Here is a 25,584-nt window from a genome sequence, read left to right as displayed (position 1 = left end):
ATAATTCTTTGTGATAGTTCCAGTGTAACTAGCCTAGTGATAGGCAATGTACCATATAACCTATGAAGAAACTCTCTCTTACACTTTTCACACTGCAGTGCTCACTACATAGAATCATATCAGCCAGCACCATTTTAGCTGCTGTTTAAGAACAAAAATCAAAAATTAAGAAATGCTGCCAAGAATTGCTGCTCGGTGATGTGATTGTTTTCACTGTGTAAAACTAATTTTAAAATCAGACCTGTCTTAGGCTAGCTGAAGTCCTGATGTATTATATAAGCTTCTGTATTATGGCTCGTGTCTTTTCTTCAGATCTGATCAGAATAGAGGCTGTTTGAATGACATCTGTCAAGAAGAGAGGTTTAAACCTCTTGTTTGAAAGACAAAGCCTCTGTATTCTCTTGGTGTTTTTCCCTTTAGTCCTTTTCTTCCTAATTATTGAGTAGATAAATTATTGTACTATGTTCTGGGTAGAGAAATGATCAGCTTGCTTCATTTTAAAGTCCTATTTTCTCCTTTACAGAATCTTTCCAGTTGTTTATGGTGGCTATTCAACCAAGAGCCTGGGAGACTATATGTTGAGTTACAGTTTTTCTGTGCTGTGTTTAACTTTGGCCAGGTATTTATTTACTGAGAACTTTGAGGAGTTTGTGTTTTTCCGGATAGTTTGTTTGGGAGGTGGTGGTACGGATGTTGTTGTTTTCTTCTAAATCAAAAGGGTTTAGTTTGTTTGCCAGCTGCTGGTATGCGTGACAGCTGACAGCTGCTGCCTATCTCCTAGTAGAGATGAATTATTATATTGGTTAAAGTCATCAGAATGCACACTGAGTGTTTCAGTCAGAAATACCAAATCGTTTTTTGCTTTGGTTTTGAGAGAAAGGATGGTAATTTAAGCAGGGACGAGATGTTCCAAGTTCTTTTTAAACTTTGTTGTGGCCTTAGTAAGTTACTTTGGGAAAATGACTTAACTTCTCTGAGCCTTTAATTTAGTCACTTATTTAAATACACAACATTTCATTTACATTTTATTGTTTCTTGAACTATAGGTACGTATATCTTTTTTAAAAATTCATGTAGCATATAAATAAAATTTGACCAAGGATAGTAGATACGATTTCCTCAGAGACTACCATATGCCAAATGTTTTAAGCATCTTACATTAATTATTTCATTTAAACATCACAATAATATCTGCGAAGTAGACTCTTACCCCCCAGTTTAAAAATTAGAAATTAAAATTCCATTAAAGTTTTAAGAATAAATGAAGGGGCCCTTGGAGGTGTAGTGGTTGAGAATATGCCTGCCAATGCAGGGGACACAGGTTTGATCCCTGCTCCGGGAAGATCCCACATACAGCAGGGCAGCTAAGCCCACATGCCCTAGAGCTTGGGCTCTGCAAGAAGAAAAACCACTGCAATGAGAAGCCCTGGAACCGCAACTACAGAGTAGCCCCTGCTCACCACCATTAGAGAAAGCCTCTGTGTAGCAAAGAAGACCCAGAGCAGCCAAGTACAAATAAATAAGTAAATATTTAAAAAATAATAAATGATATTTTGCATACTTGGAAAATATTTTTATGTGAAAATTAGAAATTTTTATTCCACTTCAATCCCTTGCTTTTATAATTAGAGAATATTAGTCCCCAGATTAAGTGTCAGGTTGAAAAAATACAGTAGTTGAAATCACTGGGTTTGCTTATTAAACCTGAAATAATTGGCCATATGACTTAGTTAACATGTATTAGTATATAACATGTATATTTAGACAGACGAGTGACCTATCCATTTATTACAGACAGACATGAGCTTGCCAAGGACTCCTTGATGTCCACCTCACTTTGTGATACTGTTTATGATCTGAACTATAAAATATTAGGTTCAAAAATCATAATCTTACTCAGTATCTCTCATTCAGAAAGCCCACTCCAAGCTGAGTCATTCCAGGACTGGGACTCACAGAGCTTCACAAACAGAAGCTAATGCCAGGAATGTTGTGTTTGAAATACGGCCCCCACAGCTTATGGCTGAAGTGCTTCAAAGAAAGGAGAGAGATACAAAACCTGCTCCCATTCCATTTTCCTCTCGGGGAGGTGTGGTAGTAAGATCATTCCTTTCTGGTAGTTTATAATGTGAAGACAGATTCTTCATGTCACTGCATTCTTCATCTCACCCACGCCAACCTGCACTGAGATCCTCATCCTGCTGTGCCTGACAGATGGCAGTTCCCAGCCTCCCGTCTTCCCAGGCGGTCCTGAGCGTCTTGCTGTGCGGCTAATGTCTGGTGCTAGCTGGCCTCATTATGCCCAAATTCTTCAAACTCTTTGCTTAAGCAGAAGCCAATTTCATTTCACATAAATTTTGTTCAGTTACTTCATTTTAATCAGACACTATAGCACTTGTTAATTCTATTGTCTCTGAAGTTTTAACAGAAAATAAAGAAGTACTTAAGCGTAATGGGAGATATTTTATTTTCTTTTTAGAAAGGGAGAAAAAAGATACATAGCCCTTAAATGTTTTCATTTTTCTCCAGTAAGCTAGCTTGCTAGTGTGGTTGCTCAGCACTCATATCACCCATCATAATTAACAGGAAAGATGATTAGGAAGAGGCAGCCAAGTACCATAAAACCATCCCTCAGTATGCAAGGGGGATTGGCACCAGGACACACCCTTAGGTACCAAAATCAATGGATGCTCAAGTCCCTCATATAAAATGGCACAGTATTTGCATATACCTATGTACATCCTCCCATTTACTTTAAATCATCTCTAAGTTACTTATAACACCTAATACAATGTAATTGCTATGTAAATAGTTGTCAGTACACAGCAAATTCAACTTTTGCTCTCTGGAACTTTGTGGAACTTTTTTCCCCAAATATTTTTGACCCACAGTAGGTCGAATCCATAGATGCAGAACCTGTGGAAACAGAGGGTCAACTGTACCTGCCATCAGACACTAAACTTTACAGAGAGTCTGCCTGTGTGTTCTATTTAAAATGTTGCTCTAATCACCAGAGGTTTACTTCCCCAAGTACTAAATTTTTTTCATTTCTGTCTTAAACTTTTATTGTAGAGCTCATAAAATAATCACCTTTATTTTCTTCCATAGGGGTTTATTTCCTTTGGCATCTTTGGATTGGACAAACATTTAATCATCCTACCTTTCAAAAGAAGGTAATTTTAGTTTTGAAATAAAGCTATAACTGTAAAGGTAATGACAAAGCCATTCTATTAAGATACTTATATTTTTAAGCCTTTAGAAACTGCTAAGAGACTACAGAATAGTTAACCTAAGCACCATAGAAAGGTTTTCTGTTGATTCACGTTTGTTATCTATAACTGCAGGGAAAATGTCAGAAGAGCTGTCAATAATCCAACATTGTAATTTGCATTTTAATAGGAATTGATGAAAACAGACTTATGTCTATGCCATTAACTATATAAAATAAAATGAAACTTGAAAATGTATTTACAAATGGAAATAAGAGGCGGTATGCCCCCAAAGGTCTATATTTGGTTGTCTTTCTCCTTTGACAACAGGATTTTTCTATCACACTGACAATTTATAGAAAACTCAAGTTTTCTTCTTTTTAAATTTCATTTTTTTAAAAAACTGGCTTGGTGAAGAGTTTCTTTGAATTCAGGTCAGGAATTCCTTTGTGAAAAATAATGAAGTGGGAACACTTCACCTTGGTGGTAGGAGGAAAAAGGGGGATGGGGGAGAATTCTTGTACTTTCTTGTTTGTTTTCAAAGTCAAAATTAGTAGAAACTAGAAGTGCTAGTGGAGTTTATCATACAGGCTATACAAAAGTGCCCAGTAAATGGTTCCTGTTCTTTCTTCTCCCTTTTTTCCATCATTATTGAAATGTAGTTGCTAGGGTTGGTCACAATCCTTTGAAGAAAGAAGAAAGGCATAATAGGAAAGTCACTGCACTTAGTTATTAGCTTCATAATGTTGATCATCTAAGAGAGTCAACAGATCTGCTGTCTGGGTTGGCAAAACAGAATTGTTCTTTACTGTGTACCCCAGTATTTGTCTCTCTGGTACTGATACTGGGAAATTACTTGATCGCTGTATATTATTTTTGCATTTTAAAACTACAGAATGTAGAATAAGGAACTTCATTTTTTGGTAGATCCTGAAATAGTTCAAACATGTCTAGAGGGTTTATACAATGTTCAAGTCTTCTACCCAAGCCTGCTCTGAACAGGAAACTAAATGCAGTTTAAATATATTTCTGCTTCAGAGACTAAGGATGTCTGGGTGTTGTAGATGACAGCTGTGGTGAGTGATAGCTTTGGAACAGCCATATTGACGGGGTGATAAGCAAGAACGAGTTCTCTCAGGGCTTTTCTTTCCTAAAAAAATTCATCCTAAAATTTTTGGTTTTCAGACTTGAATTCCTATGGAACAGTAAAGAAACAGCAGAAAACAAGGATTCTACTGTTCCTGAGGAAATAAAAATGACCTGTCAACAATTTATCCATTATCACCGTGATCTCTGTATCCAAAACATTGTGAAGGAAAGAAGGTAAGTACAGATTCTAGATAATTATATTTTAGATGATTAATTTTGGTTTGTGATAGGCTAACTAACATGCTTGTAACTAACTTTGTTATTTTCAATAACACACATACACATAAAAGTTAAAATAGCTACAGGTCAGTTTATAGTTTAAGAAATAGCATATATAAAAGCCATATAACTTTAATTTTTACATTTTTAAATGCCATATAACTTATGATTTCCATATAAAATATGAAAACTTTAGAATGAACCACAATATAGCAGAGTATTAACATTCAGTTCATGCTGGCCATTAATATCTCTCATGAAACTTTAAGATACATTGTATTTAGAAGTGATTTTATATTACCTATCTCCTAAGGATATGCTAGTAATATGCTATTTCATATTACTAGTGATATTATCAAGAAAGTAAAGCGAAATTTGTCTTTTAATTAATCCTGCTGCTTATTTTTTCACCTCAAGTCCTAATCTTTAGTCTTTGACATCGTATTTATTCTTCTAATCCTCAGGCATGGAGTATACAGCAGGAAAGAATAAACAAATGTTCTAGTGCCAATATATTTGGTTGTCGAAAAACAGGAAAAATAATAGAACATGATAAAAAGAAGCAAATACTTATATGTCTATAACTGAAAAATTGAAAATCTATGAAAATTACCATTCAGGATAATTTATTTACATATATTATATCACTATATTTCATTATAACCAGAAGGTATCCTGATTCAGCCAGTAGAAAGGGGATTCACTGGGTGGAGACTAACTCTAAAACTCAATCCCTGGATCTGTCACTTTGTGGGAGATTACTAGCTGTGTGACATTGGGCAAGTTGAATTCTCCAAACCTTAATTCTCCTCTTCTTTAAAATATCTAGCTCTTGGGGGTTGTTTGCGTTAGATAACAAAATCTATGTAATGGGCCTTGCCTAGTTTCTGGGAATGGTAAACTATGAAGAAAAATTAGTTTCCCACCCCTAAAGGGCCAAACACAATGATTTCAAAGTACGATCTATGGATAGTTTCAACAATTTAAAATTGCTTTTTCAAATTAAGAGAGGGAACTCTGTGTTAGCTCCACCAGGCCCACTCTGACTGCTGACTGTTAGGAAGCATAACTCTTGCCATTTGCAGGGCTGCCAGGCTGCCTCCGTCCCAGATGGTGAACAGGCACAGGCTGGCTCCAATCCTGCATAGTGGCTGATCCTCTGTCACTCTGCACAACTTCCTAGACTGTAGTTGTAGCTGCCTGATCAGTCATCAGAAGCAAATATGAATCAGTTGGTGTCCGGATTAGAAGGTGTAGGGCTATACATTTAAAATCAACAAGCAGGAAGAAGGCTTAGACTTGGGATGTAACATTCAGGCTTTTGTTCAAAGTGATATCATTGCAAAGCGTAAATTAACATATCCTATTACTAAGTTACTAAGTAAAATACTGATATTACAACAATATTTTATGTACTTGAGAAATTTTTTCATGTGTATTAACTTTTTAATTTTATATGAAATGCTAATTTATATTAATTTGTGATTAAATGTAAAATTTTTTGTCACCTGTTTCTCATTTCATCTTGATTTTCAGACACTGTTTCCTATTGTCAAGCACTTTAGGTTTTACAGCTTAACTAATGCTTGTAGACAGATTCATGATGTCTATCACCTATTTGTATAAAAATGAACAGAATTCCCTTAATTGGTTTTCTTACATTTCTTTTCCCCTTATTTTTTCATACTGAGACACCCCTGCATTTGCAGTAGGAAGACAAATTTTAAATAATTAAGAAGTAGGTTTATAATTAAAAAATTAAAAAATATCTGAGGAATCTTATGGAAATTCCTCCAAAAATTAAAAATAGAACTGCCATTTGATCCAGCAATTCCACTTGTGTGTATTTACCCCCCCAAAATTAAAAACACTAATTCGAAAAGGAATGTGCACTCCTTTGTCCACTGCTGTATTATTTACAATAGCCAAGATATTAAAAAAAAACAACAAACAAACCTGTGTCCCTCAGTAGAATTGATAAAGAAGATATTGTGTGTGTGTGAATATATATAGTGTATACATATATACACAATAGAATATAACCCAGCCACCAAAGAAGAATGAAATCTTCCCATTGTGACAACATGGAGGGCATTATGCAAAGTGAAATAAGTCAGACAGAGAAAGATAAATACTGTTTGATTTCACTTATACGTAGAAACTAAAAAAACAAATGAGCAAGCATTACAAAACAACAGAGTCATAGATACAGACAACAAACAAGTGGTTGCCAGAGGGGAGAAGGGTGAGGGGAAGAAAGAAGTAGGTGAGGGAGATTAAGAAGTACAAACTCCCAGTTGCAAAATAAATGAATCACAGGGATGAAATGTACAGTGTGGGGAATAGAGTCAACAACTATGAGAAAAAGTCTTACATTTATAGCAAGACAGATCTCACTTATCCTTTTCCTGCTTCATAAGGCAACAAATTCCTATCCTATCAATAAGATTATCTTGCTCAGGACATGAAGAAAGGCTATTTGTGGGCATTGTGATAAGCAGAAAATATTAAAGTTTGATTTGAATAACTTAGTAAAAATTGTCACTTCTTAAGAGCTTGCAAAAATATTATTTAATGTTCCTGAAACAATTATGTATTTTAACTAAGTGTAACTTATAAAATATGTAATAGTCAGGTGTCTACAGAACTAATCTGATCATAAGAGACCATCTACTATAAAAAGAATATTTCTCTGTTGATGCAATTACATTATCTAAGTCATTATTTTAAGTGTTTCTGTTTTCACAAGCATTATTGGCATATTTCGTTTTCCTCTGGTAGAACTTTCTAGGGTTGGGTGATTTAACAAACCCAATAGTTTCATTCAGAATAGTTTCATTCCTGTCACCTTTTAACTATCATGCTGTCTTTCCCTGTCTCCTATTTTTCCTTGCTTGTCTTCCATCATGCAGTTCTGATACCAGATTTACAGAACACATGGGTGAATCATTCCTTTGACATACAGGTGTGGTGCAAAGACTTCTGTCGGGACCTTCTGTGGCTGTGACTTGGTGAACTGGCTCATTGAAGTTGGCCTTGCCTCTGACCGTGGTGAAGCTGTGATATATGGAGATAGACTGGTGCAAGGGGGAGTCATCCAACATATCACCAATGAATATGAATTTCGGGATGAGTACTTGTTTTATAGATTTCTTCAAAAGAGTCCTAAACAGAGTCCTCCCACTATTAATGCAGACATTCCCCAACAGGAAAGATATAAAGAAATTGAAAATTCATCCCCATCCCCTAAGACCTAAGTTATGAAGGAGACAAGCCCACATGGAGTCATATTCTAGCCTCACATCTGTTACTTATTAGCTGGGGGACCTTTGGCAAGTCACCACCTTTCTGAGCCTCAGTTGCCTCTTCTGTAAAATTTGACATGTTCCCACTCCATGCTAATATTCTGTGATTTTACATATATGTATAACACACAGAAAACTGACTTAGGAAAAAGAGAACCAAATCAAAATTTAAAGTTCTGATAATGAATATAGTAATTACTATAATTATGTCAACATTTTAAAACATTGCTCCCTCCAATTGTGTGCTATAATTTCAAAATCAACATCCAATTTACTATTCTTTTAAATTGCCAAATTTGGCAGGTGTGCTGCTGGGGGTATATGATCCTTAAATTATGACCACTTTGCAATTATTGATAGCATTTCCTAAAAAAAGAAGTTTAATGATTGTAATGAGAGGCCTTCTTATTCTATTTTTCCCCTTTCCTTGACAAATGGTACTCATTAAAAACTAGAAGCACTTTTTTTGAAGGTTCATCCTCTCTTGCTTTGCTATCCAAAATAGTAATCTGTGCCATTAGGAGGGGAATAAAAACCTCCATAAATATTATTTTCTCTAAAATCCATCAACAGAAGTATAGTCTAATCTTTAACTTTTGTACTAAAAATAATAATTTGAGCAGATGCATTTAAATTTGCTAACAAAATTATTGCCATGTGATATGTCATTTCTGGTGTTTGCACAAAGCGTCTCAGAGCTGAAGGATAACCCTATACCTTTTCCCTGCAGTTAAAAACAAGCGAAACTATGTAATTCAAGTCAAGATTTAAAAATTCTATACCTAACATCCTACTGTTACATATACAATTTCGTTTCAAATGTCCATGTATAAAAATTTATACATTTGAAAATTATTAAATGTTGCCCTCAGATAAGCTTTACCTTCAGTCAATTAAAGAGACAGCTATTCGCATGACCTTTGAACCTCTACTTAATTGTTAGATGTCAGTACTGGTTTAACTTATTGAAAACTGTTTCAAATATTTATTTGTCTCATACTTTTAGTGTCATATGTAAAAGCCATTTAGAAAATAATTTATAGGGTTAAATCACTGCCCTTTTAATGCAGCAAAATGTAACTAAAAACAAAAACAAAAAAACAAACCCTGCATGGAAGCCTAGGGTATTTAACGAGTAAATTACACATTAATGTGTAGTATTAATGTATACCAATTTTAATAAGGGAATGGGGTTTTCAGCAGAACTGTCGTGCTACATAACTTTTTTTTTTTTAATGACCACTTAATAACTCTCAGAATGCTCAGGAGTAAGCATAAAGCCTCACTGCTCTACCAGGAGACTTTTATAGTTATAGCAATAAAGATACTAATTCAAATGCATGCAAGCAACACAAACTCAAGTGGGGAATTTGTTTTGCTTGTGAACAAGTCATATTACACATGTTACTTGCATGAAGGGAATTGGAAGCATCTTTTCCCATGGAAGCACTAAAAGAAAACCCTGACTCAGAAAGATCTGCTGTTTCAGATAATGGAAGTTTTTAAGAGATGTTTTTAGAATTAAGGATATGCTAATTTTATTAAATAAAAATATTTGTAACTTTTACTTGCTCACTGACAAGAGCAAGTTTCTCAATAAAATACCTATTTTAACTTGCATTGCCAGTGTCTTTTCTTTTGAGTAATCCAAATAATGCAGAAGCCATCAGAGAGGTCTTTTCTGTAGGTTTTCAATGTTTCCTTAAGTGGATCTCCTGAGACTGACTATTCTTCATGACCCTAAGGGACCTGTGCACAGGACCTTGCCCAAGTATGCACTCAGGAAGCAATATGACATAAGAGTCCTCACATATTTCATAATTTTTAATATGTAGGGTCACAGCTGGAAAAATTATCCAATACAATTTTGATTAAAAGCTGCCACTTTTATACTAATCTTCAGCATGATCAGTTCTTTTCTTTGTTATCAATGTGTAATTCCATGCCTAACTTGTGTTTAAATTTCAGTATTTTTTAGAATAAGGTTCAGTGTGCTTGGCATTTTAAGAATAATAATTAATGATCAGTAAATTTCTAAAAGCACAAAAATAATGTAAAAGTATTATGTTACATTTGCTATGCAACAGAATACAGCTTAGTTTTGCCCCATCATACCTCATATCATGTATAATATTAAATTACTTTAGATCACTAAACTAGATGGTCAAGTGATGAGTTATGGTTAGAAACAGGATCTGAAATATCACCGTTTTTTCAGGAAAAGACAGGATGATAAATTTCTCCAATTATTATGATAAAAGCCTAAAATCAATCAAAAAGAGAAAACATTCACTCTGCAAAACCTGTTTTAGAGAAGAATTACAAATAGGAATTAGATTTCCAAAATTCTAGGTAGCATAATTATTTCTAGGGTAAATATTTTCATTAAAAATGAATATATAAATTGATGTTTTCATCAAAGATCAAACCAGCTTTCTGTAAAATACTCAGTTTATTATTCCCTTGGTTTATTATGTAATGGTAAATAATAAACTACATCATTTAAGGACTGACCAAAAGTTAATTTGAGCTATTATATTTTTTTACTGTATTTTTTACTCTTAAGAAACCCATGAAATTTAAGAAAACCTTTAATTTTCTAAAATATACCACAAGGCATTATTTACCCACTCAAGGACTAAAGCCCAAATACCATTTCAGATTTATAAAGTTTCCCAAAATGTTTTATAAATTAATTGGCTATTTTATAAACATTAATATAATAATTCTTGTCTTTATTTGGGGAGTTATTATTCCCATTTTGATTATGGAAAAAGGGAACAGACTGACCTCAACCTTAATAAAAGGCTATCTTATCTTCCAGGTTATACAGATAGATTGTCTAGCTAACATTCTCAACTTTACAAGCAAAGAAGAGGACTGTGTAAATTTTTTCCATCAGTCCTCGAATGTTAATTTAACAGATGTTTATTGAGCATCTACTTTGTGCCAGATGAATACTAAGTATACAACAGTGGAGGAAAAATGTGGTTCCTATCCTCATAAAGCTTCTATTCTGCTGTGAGAGAGAGGTGTTAAACATTTAATTACACTTGTGATCAGGCTCTTATGTGGCTCTGAAAGTGTGTATCAAGAGACCCAACCTTGTGTGGGGAAAACTTCCCTAAGGAAGTCATGTTTCAGCAGAACTCTATATTAAGAGCACATGAAATGAATGATGCAGGCAGAGGGTGTAGTCATGATGAGGGAACTGGGCATATTCAAGGAATTGAAAGAGCAGAATAGAAACTTAAAAAAAAACCCATGACAAAAGCATAAATAAGATAGATGGGAGCAGAATCTTGTTGATAGTTGGTAAGGATTGGGACTTATCTCAGTGACTATTTTAAAAGAGGTTTAGATTCAGTAAGAAAATTAATGATTTCTAAAAATGAACAGAAGATCTGAACAGATATCTCACCAAAGAAGATAGAGAGATGGAAAATAAGCATATTAAAAGGTGCTTTGCATCATATGTCATTAGGGAAATGCAAATTAAAACAGTGAGAACTACTTTATTAGAATGGCCCAAATCCAGAACACTGACAACATCAAATATTGGCAAGGATGCGGAACAATAGGAACTCTTATTCATTGCCGGTAGGAAAGCAAAGTGGTACAGTAGTCACTTTAGAAGACAGTTTGGCAGTTTCTTATAAAACTAAACATACTGTTACCATGATATCCAACGCTCATGTTCCTGGGTATTTACTCCAATGAATTGAAAATATGTCTACACAAAAACCTGCACACATGTTTATAGCAGCTCTATTTATAATTGCCAAAACATAGAAGCAACCAAGATGCCCTTCAGTAGTGGATATCAGCAACCAGGATAACCAGACAATGGAATATTATTCCTCACTAAAAAGAAATGAGCCATGAAAAGACATAGAGGAAACTTTTATTACTAAGTTATAGAGACAATCTGAAAAGGCTATATCCTGTAGAATTTCACTTATATAATACTCTGGAAAAAACTGTGGAGACAATAAAAAATGAATGGCTGCCAGGGGTTGGGGAAGGGAGGGATGAATAGGCAAAGCACAGAGGACAGAGCGATGAAACTGTTCTGTATGATACTGTAATTGTAGATACATGTCATTATACATTTGGCCAAACCCATAGGATGTACAGTGAGTGACCCCTAATGTAAACTCTGGATTTGGGCTGATAATGATGTGCCAATGTAGGTTCATTAATTATAACAAATGTAGCACTCTGGTGTGACATGTTGATGGGGGAGGGGAGGGGAGAGGAATAGGGGTATGTGACAACTCTGCACCTTCTGCTCCGTTTTGCTTTAAACCTAAAACTGCTCTAAAAATAATCTATTTTTTTTTAATTCAGAGGGAAATTCATGACCAGATTTAAAATTTTAATAGATCATTTTGGCTGCAGTGACCCATGTGGCTGAAGATAAAGAACACAGATGGGTGTAGAAGAACTTCACTGCAGTTGTCCAGGTAACAGCCTGGTGCTAGTTTGGTCTAGCATGGTGTCAAAGGAGAAAGTGAAAATATGCAGGCCCTAGAGAGAAAAATAAGACTCACATTTCTGTGCCTCAATAAATCACTGAACTGCTTCCCCTTAGATTCCCCATACATTAAAAAAGAAAGGGGGGCACATCGGGGTTGGCTAAGGGGCTTCATGATTTTAGAATCTATCCCTGAATTACATGTAAGACAAACCAGAATTAACTGAGTACTTGATAAAGTTTTCTTTTGTAATGGAAGCCCTGCATTAGACAAAAGCTGTCAGATGATGATTTTTAAGAGAAAATTTAAAACAATTTCTGAGCACTCTTGAGCAATAATAGTAACCCAGTATTTTATAACAATCCTAATTGCAATGATGTGTGTGCGTGCTAAGTTGCTTCATTCATGTCCGACTCTTTGTGACCCTATGGACTGTAGACCTCCAGGCTCATCTGTCCATGGAATACTCCAGGCAAGAATACTGGAGTGGGTAAACATTCAGTCCCTTCTCCAGGGGATCCTCCCAACCCAGGGATTGAACCCAGGTCTCCCACACTGCAGGCAGATTCTTTACATCTGAGCTAGTGACCAGTAAATTACAGTGTAATCAAATACCTACAATAGAAATTTCTAGAAACCAATAAATACCGTGTCATTTTGAGTTGGATTTTTCTTTTGTTTATATTTGCAACTTTGAGTCTTACTTGATAATCTCTGTGTAACTTTAACAAAGTTTTATAATTTGGGGGCAGATACTATTACTCATATATAATGCTCATAACACATTATACATTATAGCATTTTAATGTTTATAATATGTTAATAGTTCTATTTCATCACCCCTATCCCACTCCTTGGAAGGAAAGTTATCACCAACCTAGACAGCATATTAAAAAGCAGAGACATTAACTTTGTCAGCAAAGGTCCGTCTAGTCAAGGCTATGGTTTTTCCAGTGGTCATGTATGGATGTGAGAGTTGGACTTTTAAAGAAAGCTGAGTGCCAAAGAATTGATGCTTTTGAACTGTGATGTTGCAGAAGACTCTTGAGAGTCTGTTGGACTGCAAGGAGATCCAACTAATCTATCCTAAATGAGATCAGTCCTGAGTGTTCATTTCAAAGACTGATGCTGAGGCTGAAACTCCAATACTTGGGCCACCTGATGCGAAGAGCTGACTCATTAGAAAAGACCCTGATGCTGGGAAAGATTGAGGGCAGGAGGAGAAGGGGACGACAGAGGATGAGATAGTTGGATGGCATCACCGACTCAATGGATATGAGTTTGGGTAAACTCCAGGAGTTGGTGATGGACAGGGAGGCCTGGCATGCTGTGGTTCATGGGGTCACAAAGAGTCAGACATGACTGAGTGACTGAACTGAACTGAGCTGATCCCATTCCTGTTCCTGTTTTCCTTGAATGAACAGAAGTAAAAGATGAGAGATTTGAGACACCAAAACAGTATCTCCTAGGGTCTTGGCTTATTTCATGTCCTGATCTCCCAGAAAAGCTCAAAGTAAGGAGCATGGGTGAAAGAATGCTAGATAATTAGAGCTAAAAGCTCACTGGTCAGCTAAGTCTCGACAAAGAGCATGTTTGAGTTTAATTAAAAATTTGCATAACTAAAATACTAATAAAACAATGTGTAAATCTAGAAAATTTTGCTAGAGCTGGCTAATACTTGCCTAAAACATAAAAAATTTATTAGTTGAGACAATATTTTCCATTAAAAAGAAAAATTTGCTTTCTTACTGTAACTGAGAAAATTGAGGACAATATATAACAAATAAATGCATACATTATTTTAATGTTTCATGCTTTATGCAGAATTGGACATTTCATTATTGTGATTTTTTTAAGATAGCATGGCTAACAAAATGTATGTCAATACCTGAAGTAACACCTGACTATCCATGATATACATGTCCAATTCCAATCTTATTTCCTTTCTCAATATTTCATCAAAGCTATATATAGTTTTAATAGCCATGCTATTACTTGAATGCTATTAAAGAATAGTCTGATCTGCTCAAACTAAGTTTTTATTATTTACCAACGTAATGGATTCTAACTTTGAGGATGATTGCTGACCATTCATGTGATCACTAAGAACTAACATTTGACTTATAAATTCTAATTTCATCTTCTGTACACTGATGAAAAGGATTAACAATTTTATCCACATGAAGATGCTTGTTTTGAAGGATTGATTCCATCTCTTTGAACAGTTCTTTCTCCAGTTTGCTCATGTTGTCCAACATTGTTTTGGCTTTTTCCTGAACAATTGAAAAATAAAGACAAGTAAATACACAGATGTGCATGTGAATGCACACCCACACACACGAGTCTAACCAAATTCCAGATCGCCTCTACAGACAAGGTTTGTTCATTCTGGCTTCAACTTCTGGTTCAGTTCCCCTTCTAATTCTTTAGACAAAGAAGGAATGAAATTCTTTGGGAAAAATCATTGTTCTAGTTCGAGTTAATCTATTAACCACAAACTATTAGTTATTCTTAGTAGAAAAGACAATAACAAATATGTAGTATTAGTATATAAGCAAGAAACATGAAGACAAATAACAGGTCAATTGAAATTTTTATATTAATTGTGAATGGGGAAGACTTATGAAAACAGACTGAGCTCTTTTTGTGAATTTGGATCTTCTATTTTTAAGACAAGTATTATCAGATTGGGAGAAGGCAATGGCAGGCCACTCCAGTACTCTTGCCTAGAAAATCCCATGGATGGAGGAGCCTGGTAGGCTGCAGTCCATGGGGTCGCTAAGGGTCGGACACGACTGAGCGACTTCACTTTCACTTTTCACTTTCACACATTGGAGAAGGAAATGGCAGCCCGCTCCCGTGTTCTTGCCTGGAGAATCCCAGGGACGGGAGAGCCTGGTGGGCTTCCGTCTATGGGGTCACACAGAGTCGGACACGACTGAAGTGACTTAGCAGCAGCAGCAGCATTATCAGATTAAACAAAGGAACAGAATAGTAACATTCAAGGGAAAGAACAACTAAAAAGACATTTTCTCTATGATTCCTTGTTTCAACACGGGGTTAAAAAGGTCATGATTCTTATTGAAAGGAGCAATTTCAAGTTATTAATGAATTATCGTCATCAATTAGAGGGTAGGTACTGGTAGAAAAAGTATATAGGATGAGAGTTATAAAAAGTGAGCATAATTTTAAAAATTTGAACCATTATAGAGCAGAACTCCACAAAATCAGGATTCTTAACTTTGAGCTGTACTTCAATATGAAATTGTATGCAATTTTTTCCCCTGAAGAAACCCTGCATTCCATATCTGAACAAAAAATGTGTTTTGTTTATAAACGGTATTAGAATAATTGGTCACCTCTTTGAAAAAGTTAGAACCCTACTTCATAACACCTGCAAAAATAAATTCCATATAAAGAACTTTTTTTCCCAAATATACACATACATGCTAGAAGAAAATGCAGAGGTTATATTTAATTTGAGGTGAGGCAGGCTTTTTGAAGCATAAAATCAAAATGCCTTACAGTAACAAATATACTTGATTAAATTTTAAACTTTTGTCTGATAAAGTTAAATAAACTGAGATTAAAAACTGCTACATAACAAAGTTGTTCATACATTTTTTGCCTCTTTGGTGCAAAGGGCTAAACAATCAAGAATCACTTGAAAAACAGGCTAAGGAAAATAAGAGACAAATCATTTAAGAAGAAATACCAAAGGCCAATAAACATAAGAGATTTTCAACTTCATTAGTAATCAAGAAATGGTAACAAACTACCAGTAGAACTGACTCTCCCTAAAACTCAGCCAGGACTAGAACCAAACTCTTTCTTTGACACTTTTCTTCCCTCAAATTCTACTGTCTTTGCACTACTTTGTTGTCAATCAATATTTAATACCTATTAAGCCTAAAATATTACTATTACTTCTTTTAAATTTTATTTCAGTGTTACTTGGAGAAATGTCAAACAGCAATTTTATTTAGTTTAATGGGCATTTGGTAGTAATTCTACAAAACTCAGTCCCAAAACAGAAAAAAAAAACCTCACTCCCACAAGCAGGATTTAAAGGGGAAAGGGCACTGACAACTCTTGAGAACTATCGTGAGAAATCAGAGCAGGGCAGAGGCTGCTCAGGGAGGAGTGAAGGAAAATCCCTCCAGAGCAGACGTTCATGAAACGTATCACTGAGAAACTTCAGCAAAGGCAAGAAGAACCAGAGGGTTCGTCATTTTTCACAGTGCTGTGCTCAGTCAGGATGAGCCAAGCCCATGGAGGGAATGACACTTTCTGACCCAGGGAACTGGGCCTGAGTCAGTGCACTTAATAGGCTCTTAGAACAAAACACTTGCCTCTCACTCCTTACCACTTGGCTACAAAAAATGTGTTTACACTGTAGGTCAGAGGTCAAACAAACTGGTCTCAGATAAAGCAGAAGTAGTGTCAAGTGTGCGTGCATGCTAAGTCACTTCAATAACGTATGACTCTTTGTAACCCTATGGATGGTAACCTGCCAGGCTTCTCTGTCCATGAGATTCTCCAGGCAAGAATACTGGAGTGGGTTGCCATGTCCTCCTCCAGGGTGGTGTCAAGAATATATAACAAATAGAGGATCTGGACAGAGCTCTCTGCTTTACGCATAAGTTGCGGGGAGGGGAGAGCAGACAGAAAACCATGATGACTATATAAACATACTGCAGAAAAAGGAAAAAAAAATACCTGGGAGGAAAATTCATTTAATGCATTTAATGTAGAAAGAATGTAAATATATATACCTTGACAAACTAAAAGTAACTATAGACAATAAAAATCAGAAGCTAGTAGAAGCAGGTGAGAAAAGGTATAAGATGGCCAATTTTTTCCTTCATTGCAAGGAATCAGTTGATAGTTTTATGAAAAGCCTTTAGGTAACCCTTCCATTTCCTTCTAATCTATTATTTTTAATCTCTGGGGCAGAGAGGGAAGAGGGCAGGAAGGTTGAAGACGTATGGATATTATAGAATTGTCTCCCCATCTACCTATCGCCCCCTCAAAATATATATATCTACTTATTTTTGGAGATGAGAGTTTGTGTGATATATTTAATCTTTTATAATACTTATGTTTACAAGTATTATATAAGCATTTATCATTTTGTAAAAAACTCAACTCATTATAATTATTATTTTAAGTCTATGGAGTGTCAAGTCACTTTCAGTTAAAATTAATCTGAGGGTACATGATCAAGAACATTATTTTAAAGACCAGGTTAACTCCCTTCCAGTAGTCTTATAATTTTTGGTGTGAGATACACTAAGCAAGCTACTTAAACTCTCCAAGTTTCAGATTTATTAGGAATCAGCAAACAAAAATGGACGGAAATGGTTGAACTTAATTTAGATGACCATTATATCTATTGCTGGGGCAAGAATCCCATAGAAGAAATGGAGTAGCCCTCATAATCAACAAGAGTCCAAAATGCGGTACTTAGCTGCAACCTTGAAAAAAGTAGAAAGATCTCTGTTCGTTTCCAAGGCAAATTATTCAACATAATTCAAGTCTATGCGCCAGACACTAATGCTGAAGAAGCTGAAGTTGATCAGTTCTGTAAAGACCTACAAGACCTCCTAGAACTAACACCAAAAAAAGAAAGTGGGAAGTCAAGAGGTACCTGGAATAACAGACAAGTTTGGCCTTGGTGTACAAAACAAAGGCAAAGCCTAACAGAATTCTGCCAAGAGTATACACTGGTCATAGAAAATACCCTTTTTCAACAACATAACGACTTTACACATGGACATCACCAAATGTCAATACCAAAATCAGACTGACTACATTCTTTCTGGCCGAAGATGGAGAAGCTGTATACAGTCAGCAAAAACAAGACATGGAGCTGACTGTGGCTCAGATCATCAGCTTCTCTTGGCAAAATTCAGGCGTTAACCTAAAGAAAGTGGGGAAAACCACTAGGCCAGCCATGTATGACTTAAATCCCCTATGAATATACAGTGGAGGTGACAAATAGATTCAAGGGATTAGATCTAGTAAATAAAGTGCCTAAAGAACTATGGACAGAGGTCCATAATATTGTACAGGAAGCAGTAAACAAAACCATCCCAAAGAAAAAAAAAAGCAAGAAGGCAAAATGGTTGTCTGAGGAGGTTTAACAAATAGCCGAAGAAAGAAGAGAAGTGAAAGGTAAGGGAGAAAGGGAAAGATACAGCCAACTGAACGCAGAATACCAGAGAATAGCAAGGAGAGACAAGAAGGCCTTCTTCAATGAACAATGCAAGGAAAAAGAGGAAAACAACAGAAGGGGAAAGACTAGAGATCTCTTCAAGAAAATTGGAAATATCAAAGGAACATTTCATCCAAAGATGGACACAGTAAAAGACAGAAACGGTAAAGACCTAATAGAAACAGAAGAGACCAAGAAGAGATGGAAGGAATACACAGAGGAACTGTACAAAAAAGATCTTAATGACCCGGATAACCACGATGGTGTGGTCACTCACCGAGAGCCAGACATTCTGGAGTGTGAAGTCAAGTGGGCCTTAGGAAGCACTGCTCTCAATAAAGCTAGTGGAGGTGATGGAATTCCAACAAAGCTATTTAAAATCCTAAAAAATAATGCTATCAAAATGCTACACTTAATTAGTCAGGCAGTCAGTTCAGTTGCTCAGTCAGGTCCAACTCTTTGCAACCCCATGGACTGCAGCACACCAGGCCTCCCTGTCCATCACCAACTCCCGGAGTTTACTCAAACTCATGTCCATTGACTTGGTGCTGCCAACCAACCATCTCATTCTCTGTCGTCCCTTTCTCCTCCTGCCTTCAATCTTTCCCAGCATCAGGGTCTTTTCAAGTGAGTTAGTTCTTCACATCAGGTGGCCAAAGTATTGAAGTCTCAGCTTCAGTATCAGTCCTTCCAATGAATATTCAGGACTGATCTCCTTTAGGATGGACTGGTGGATCTCCTTGCTGTCCAAGGGACTCTCAAGAGTCTTCTCCAACACCACAGTTCAAAAGCATCAATTCTTTGGCACTCAGCTTTCTTTACAGTCCAACTCTCACTCAATGTGTCAGCAAATTTGGAAAACCCAGCTATGGCCACAGGACTGGAAAAGGTCAATCCTCATCCCAAGTCCCAAGGAAGGGCAGTACTAAAGAATATTCAAACCACCATCTCCTATGCTAGTAAGGTTATGCTCAAAATCCTGCATGCTAGGCTTCAGCATTTTGTGAACCAAGAACTTCGAGATGTGCAAGCTGGGTTTAGAAAAGGCAGAGGAATCAGAGATCAAATTGCCATCATTTGCTGGATCATAGAGAAAGCAAGGGAATTCCAGAAAAACATCTACCTCTGTTTCATTAACTATGCTAAAGCCTTTGATTATGTGGATCATAATGAATTGTGGAAAACTCTTAAAGAGATAGGAATACCAGACCATCTTATCTGTCTACTGAGAAACCTGTATGCCAGTCAAAAAGCAACAGTTAGAACCTTGTATGGAACAACTAACTGGTTCAGGATTGAGAAAGGAGTACAACAAGACTGTTCATTGTCACCCTGTTTATTTAACTTACACAAAGAGCACATCATGAGAAATGCTGGTCTGGATGAGTTCCAAGCTGGAATCAAGATTGCTGGGAGAAATATCAACAACCTCAGATGTGTAGATGGTACCACACTAATGGCAGAAAGTGAGGAGGATGCGGGTGAAGGAGAAGAGTGAAAAGCTGACTTAAAACTAAATATTAAAAAAGCTATGATCATGGTATCTGGCCCCATCATTTCATAGATGGGGAAAAAGTGGAAGCAGGGAGAGACTGCCTCTTCCTGGGCTTTAAAATCACTGCGGATGGTGAGTGCAGCCAGGAAACTAGAAGGCGATTGTTTCTTGGTAGGAAAGCTATGACAACCTAGACAGTGTATTAAAAAGCAAAGACATCAGTTTGTCAACAAAGGTCCATATAGTCAAGGCTATGGTCTTTCCAGTAGTCACGTTTGGTTATGAGAGCTGGACCATAAAGGCAGCAGACTGCTGAAGAAATGATGCTATCGAACTGTGGTGCTGGAGAAGCCTTTTGAGAATCCCTTAGACAACAAGAAATTAAACCAGTCAATCTTAAAGGAAATCAACCCTGAATACTCACTGGAAGGACTAATGCTGAAGCTGAAGCTCCAATACTTTGGCCACCTGATGCAAACAGCCAACTGATGGGAAAAGACCCTGATGCTGGGAAAGACTGAAGGCAGAAGGAGAAGAGGGCGACAGAGGATAAGATGGTTGGATGGCATCACCAATGCAATGGACATGAACTTGGGCAAACTGCAGGAGATGGTGAAGGACAGGGAAGCCAGGTGTGCTGCAGTCCATGGAGTCACGAAGAGTCGGACAAGACTTGGCGACTCAACAACAACAATGGGGGTATTAATAGTACCTACCTGATAAGGTGGTTGTAAAGATTAAATGAAATATCCCATGTAATAGTACCATGGTGTTAGGTGTATAAGTGTTCAATAAATCTTACCTATTGTTATTATACTTAATATAATAAATTTCTCTAAAAAATTCAAACTACATTCTTTACCATTATTTTTAACCAAAGGTCAAAAATAATATAAGGGCTTCCCAGGTGGCTCAGTGGTACAGAATTGACCTGCCAGTGCAGGAAACACAGGAGATGTGAGTTCGATCCTTGGGTCGGGAAGATCCCATGGAGGGGGAAATGGCAACCCTCTCCAGTATCCTTGCCTGGAATATTCCATGGAGAGAGGAGCCTGGTGGGATACTGTCCATGGGGTCAAAAATACTTGGTCATGACGGAGCAACTGAGCACACATACAAAAATAATATAGCTCTATTACAGTCTAAGCATCTAGACTATTTTTAGACCTATTTTTATATAAAGGAAAGAAGGCTGACATTCCAAAGTTCAAAATATGAATTGAATAATACTTTGTTATTCTTCATGATAAACAGAAAAGATAATCTAATCATACCGTCTTATCATCTAGTATTTCCAAGGCCTGTTGATGTTTTTGGTAGAGTGGATGTCTTCTGTCAGGCTTAATGTTAAATTGTAGCTTCTTTTCAACTGAATCTTCAAGTTCAAATGTAGGTGAACTGGTGTCCAATAGTTGTGAAATATTTGGTACAAATATGAAAGGCTTAAAAACAGATCTAGAAGAAAAAGTATTAAGTTGGTATGTGTGATATAAAAATATTCAGCATTATTCTCTTCTAGTCCCTCTAGTTTCTACTCATTTATAACATACTCATTGTTCCTGGCATACTCCTTTTACCTGTGCCTATCTTCCTTGGTATACTAGATCTTTTGGGGCAAGGGACATGCTTTATTTAGCCTTAAATTCCCATGAACCTAACAAAGGGCCTGGCATATAAACAGTGTCAAGTAAAATTATGGTTAATTTTCTACTGCAAACTCCACAGTTGGAGGGTAAGAACAATCCTCAGTGCAATATATTGAGGATTAGCATATGGGATGAAAATAAACAGAAGTATTAATAAAGGGTTCACAAGTTTCATTCCATTTCCTTGAAGATATCTCTAATAACAGAGATAGCACACATAAGATCATTTCTAAATGTAATGTGCATTATGTTTTATGAGATATACCAACAATTTAAATCAAGATAGCCTGTATAATCCTACTTGATAAAGCTTCAACTATTGATATTTTAAGTTTTACATGTGTTTTCTAGATTATTAAACCATTTTGCTCTTACTAATCATCTAATATTTAATATGGAAGTCCACATAAGAAAACCTATCTACTTTCTTTTCTTTACAATTTTAAACATATTTGGGGAAAGAGGGGATAGGAATAACTGTGTACCAGAAACAATAAACATTTTCATCCCGTAAGAATGAGAACAGTTATGTAACACATATGCAAATGGCAGACTAAAACCTGAATAAAACATCCAGTAGAAAATTGTTGTCATATTGGTGCAACAAAAATTTAGCCTGACAAAATCATGACCAGACTAATGACTCTACCCTACTCCCTGACTGGTTTATAGTATCTATGACTTTACCTCTCGGGATGAGGAGTCCCTGTAAAGAAGTGAATGCAAGGAAGATTGGAATCTTGAGGTAAAATAGAAACCATGCTTGCAGTGGTCAGGAATTCTCCCTCCATATTAATACCACTTGGTTTATCTCGGAGAATTTCCACCATTGTTTCAAAAGTTATGTTTCCTAGGGAAATAAATTTTAAGACCATCAAATATATATGCATTTGCAAACTGGTATCCTGCAATTATGAACTGCTTTCTCTATTGATAATACATAACATGAGATACTGGTTTAGGTATTAAGTAAGACTGACTATAAGCAAATCTTGTATCATAACTGTTAGACTCACTGTGCTGTCACAAGGAAGATTTTGCTTTAACATAAAATAAACAAAATCTCAAAACATTATAACAGGATAAATCTGTTATCTGTTAAGAAGAAGAAATCAATAATACAAAATACACTCAATCTTATTGCCCTTCCAAAATTTTTTAAGGGGTATGTAGTTAGCACTTAGCTAAAAACATCAATAATTATTATCTGAGTCCATCCATTCTAGGAACCAAATATTAACAGAATATTGTGTTTCGTTTCCAATATTACAAAAGATGTTCTTTACAAAATAACAAATTATTTTTCCTGCAATAATTTCTATGTCTGACATTAATACTCTTTATGAAAACCTGAGATGGAGGCAAGGAGACAAAAGATATTATTGGCTAGTGGAACTTGTATGTACACAGTTCTGTCAGACTACTTCTAAAATCTAAATGTCCATTGTGCATGATAAATATAAATGCATTATATTCTGCTTTCTGCTTTCACAGGTAAAGTTTGGGATTTAAGGAGATTTTTTTGAGAAAGACAGAAAAAAAATCTATTTTATCTTTTTACCAAACACACCATGTCCATGGTTACAGAGAGCCTCAGAATCCTGTTTGGAAGGCATTTCCACCAAAAAATTTAAAAAGCCCAGAATGCCTTCAGATAGCTCTGCTCCTTGTTTATACATGTTTATACATGTTTCTGTGGCTTAGGATCTCTCAAGACAGGATGGATAACCTTACCCCTCCACAACGCAGTCCTCCAAGAGTAGCCAAAATATCTTCTTCTCGCATGATAATGATTCTCGTCTCCAAAATTTATGACTCTCAATTCTCCCTGAATCACATTAAAACCCCTTCAAATTAAAACTTCTACCAAACTTAACTGAAATAACATTTTCCTTTCTTTCATCTGCATCGGTCCTATCTTTTGTCTTATCTCTGCCATTAGACTATGAATTCCTGATCTTTTGTCTGTATTGTTCCTATCTCTGCAATTAGATTACAGATTCTCTAAAGACAAAAATGGGATTTTCTCTCTTTCGTTCTCATTCATTCAACAAATTTATTGAACACCTATTAAATGCCAGGCATTGTCCTAGGCTATGGATAAATACAGTAATCTAATTTACACTTGGGTTTACTTAGGAATTTAATATTTGATAAAATTGGCTGGCACTTCAAATCAGTAGACAAAAGATAATTCATTTAAAAAGTGGTGCTGACAGAAAACTCTACTCAATATTGTATAATGGTCAATATGGGGAACAAATTTTTTTTAAAAGTATGTGTATATACATATAACATGTAACTGATTCACTTTGCTGTACACACATATATACACACACATATAACTGATTCACTTTGCTGTACACCTGAAACTAACACATTATAACTAAACTCAAATAAAAAATTTTTAAAAAACAAGTGGTGCTAAGATCATTGGGTAATCATTTGAGAAGTGATAAAAAAAAAAAAGAAGCTGGAATCCTAATTCATGTTATTTCAGAATAATTCCAGAAGAATTATAAATTTAAAAATAAAACTATAAGATGTAGATAACCATTTCTGGTACAGTGGAAATAGCCTTTCTAAAAGAATGATATCAAAGATAAAAACCATATAAGAATAATTCTGCATGGGACATTTTATTACTAGCTTTCTATTTATGCCAGCTATTCTTTTTCCCCTTTTATCCTTGCTTGCCTTCTTTAATTTTTTCAAGTATTTATTATCCTATTTCTACCATGTTAGCTTATTTGTACATTTCTTATTATTTTCTCTTGACTTTATATATTACAATGTCTTAAATTAGTTCTTCACCACTTAGTTAATACAAGGACCTTGTAACACTTTTACTCCAATTACTGCCTCCTGTCTTTTGTGCTATTTCTCATATATTTAATTCTACTGTATTCATCTGGGTCTTTGAAAAGCAGATGCCAATTCTATGTACAAAGGTTTTGAGAGAGAAAACCAAATTTAGGTCCGGCTTCAATAAACTTGGCTTGATGATTTATATAATTTTTTAAATACGCAAAGGCTTTTTTTTAAACTTTATTTTGTATTGGACTATAGCAGCTTATTTAACTTATATGCAGAGTACATCATGTGAAATTCCAGGCTGTATGAAGCACAAGCTGGAATCAAGATTGCCAGTGAAATATCAATAAGCTCAGATATGCAGATGACATCACCCTTATGGCAGAAAGCAAAGAGGAAATAAAGAGTCTCTTGATCAAAGTGAAAGAGGACAGTGAAAAAGCTGACTTAAAATTCAACATTCAAAAAACAAAGATAACGGCATCCAATCCCATCAGTTCATGGCAAATAGATGGGGAAACAATGGAAACAGTGGCAGACTTTATTTTATTGGGCTCCAAAATCACTGCAGATGGTGACTGCCGCCATGAAATTAAAAGATGCTTGCTCCTTGGAAGAAAAGCTATGACAAACCTAGGCAGCATATTAAAAAGCAGAGACATTACTTTGCTGACAAAGGTCCATCTAGTCAAAGTTATGGTTTTTCCAGTAATCATGTATGGATGTGAGAGTTAGACTATAAAGAAAGCTGAGCGCTAAAGAATTGATGCTTTTGAATTGTAGTGTTGAAGACTCGAGAGTCCCTTGAACAGCAAGAAGATCAAACCAGTCAATCCTAAAGGATATCAGTCCTGAATATTCATTGGAAGGACTGATGCTGAAGCTGAAGCTCCAACACTTTGGTCACCTGATGTGAAAAACTGACTCATTGGGAAAGACCCTGATGCTGGAAAAGACTGAAGGCAGAAGGAGAAGGGGATGACAGAAGATGAGATGGTTGGATGGCATCACTGACTCGATGCACATGAGTTTGAGCAAGCTCTGGGAGTTGG

The 25,584-nt window shown here is 35.9% G+C and overlaps 2 protein-coding genes across 5 annotated transcripts in view; one reads left to right on the top strand and one right to left on the bottom strand.

The window, feature by feature from the left end:
• GPR155 (G protein-coupled receptor 155) overlaps positions 1–9,502 on the top strand; it is a 41,454-nt gene extending 31,952 nt beyond the window's left edge. Inside the window, exons 13-16 of one of the 2 annotated variants that reach the window (XM_055398850.2) lie at positions 524–619; positions 3,109–3,173; positions 4,395–4,532; positions 7,543–9,502. In XM_055398850.2, the coding sequence (XP_055254825.2) occupies positions 524–619; positions 3,109–3,173; positions 4,395–4,532; positions 7,543–7,834 (591 nt within the window). In that variant the 3' untranslated portion in view covers positions 7,835–9,502. Of the gene's footprint in view, positions 1–523; positions 620–3,108; positions 3,174–4,394; positions 4,533–7,489 lie in introns of both variants that reach the window. The other variant, XM_055398851.2, reaches the window with a different exon arrangement.
• Positions 9,503–11,377: 1,875 nt separating this feature from the next.
• Positions 11,378–25,584, bottom strand: part of SCRN3 (secernin 3) — a 38,797-nt gene continuing 24,590 nt past the window's right edge. For 2 of the 3 annotated variants that reach the window (XM_055398852.2, XM_055398853.2), the window contains 3 exons: positions 22,406–22,568; positions 21,347–21,527; positions 11,378–14,633 (listed from right to left, as the gene is read on the bottom strand). In XM_055398852.2, coding sequence (XP_055254827.2) covers positions 14,463–14,633; positions 21,347–21,527; positions 22,406–22,568 — 515 coding nt within the window. In that variant the 3' untranslated portion in view covers positions 11,378–14,462. Of the gene's footprint in view, positions 14,634–20,496; positions 20,590–21,346; positions 21,528–22,405; positions 22,569–25,584 lie in introns of all 3 variants that reach the window. The other variant, XM_088830177.1, reaches the window with a different exon arrangement.

The sequence above is a fragment of the Moschus berezovskii genome, chromosome 2 (assembly GCF_049115385.1).
Source record: "Moschus berezovskii isolate FMDL1 chromosome 2, NW_MosBer_1.0, whole genome shotgun sequence".
Lineage (NCBI taxonomy): Eukaryota > Metazoa > Chordata > Mammalia > Artiodactyla > Moschidae > Moschus > Moschus berezovskii.
This window is presented reverse-complemented; position numbering and strand designations above follow the sequence as displayed.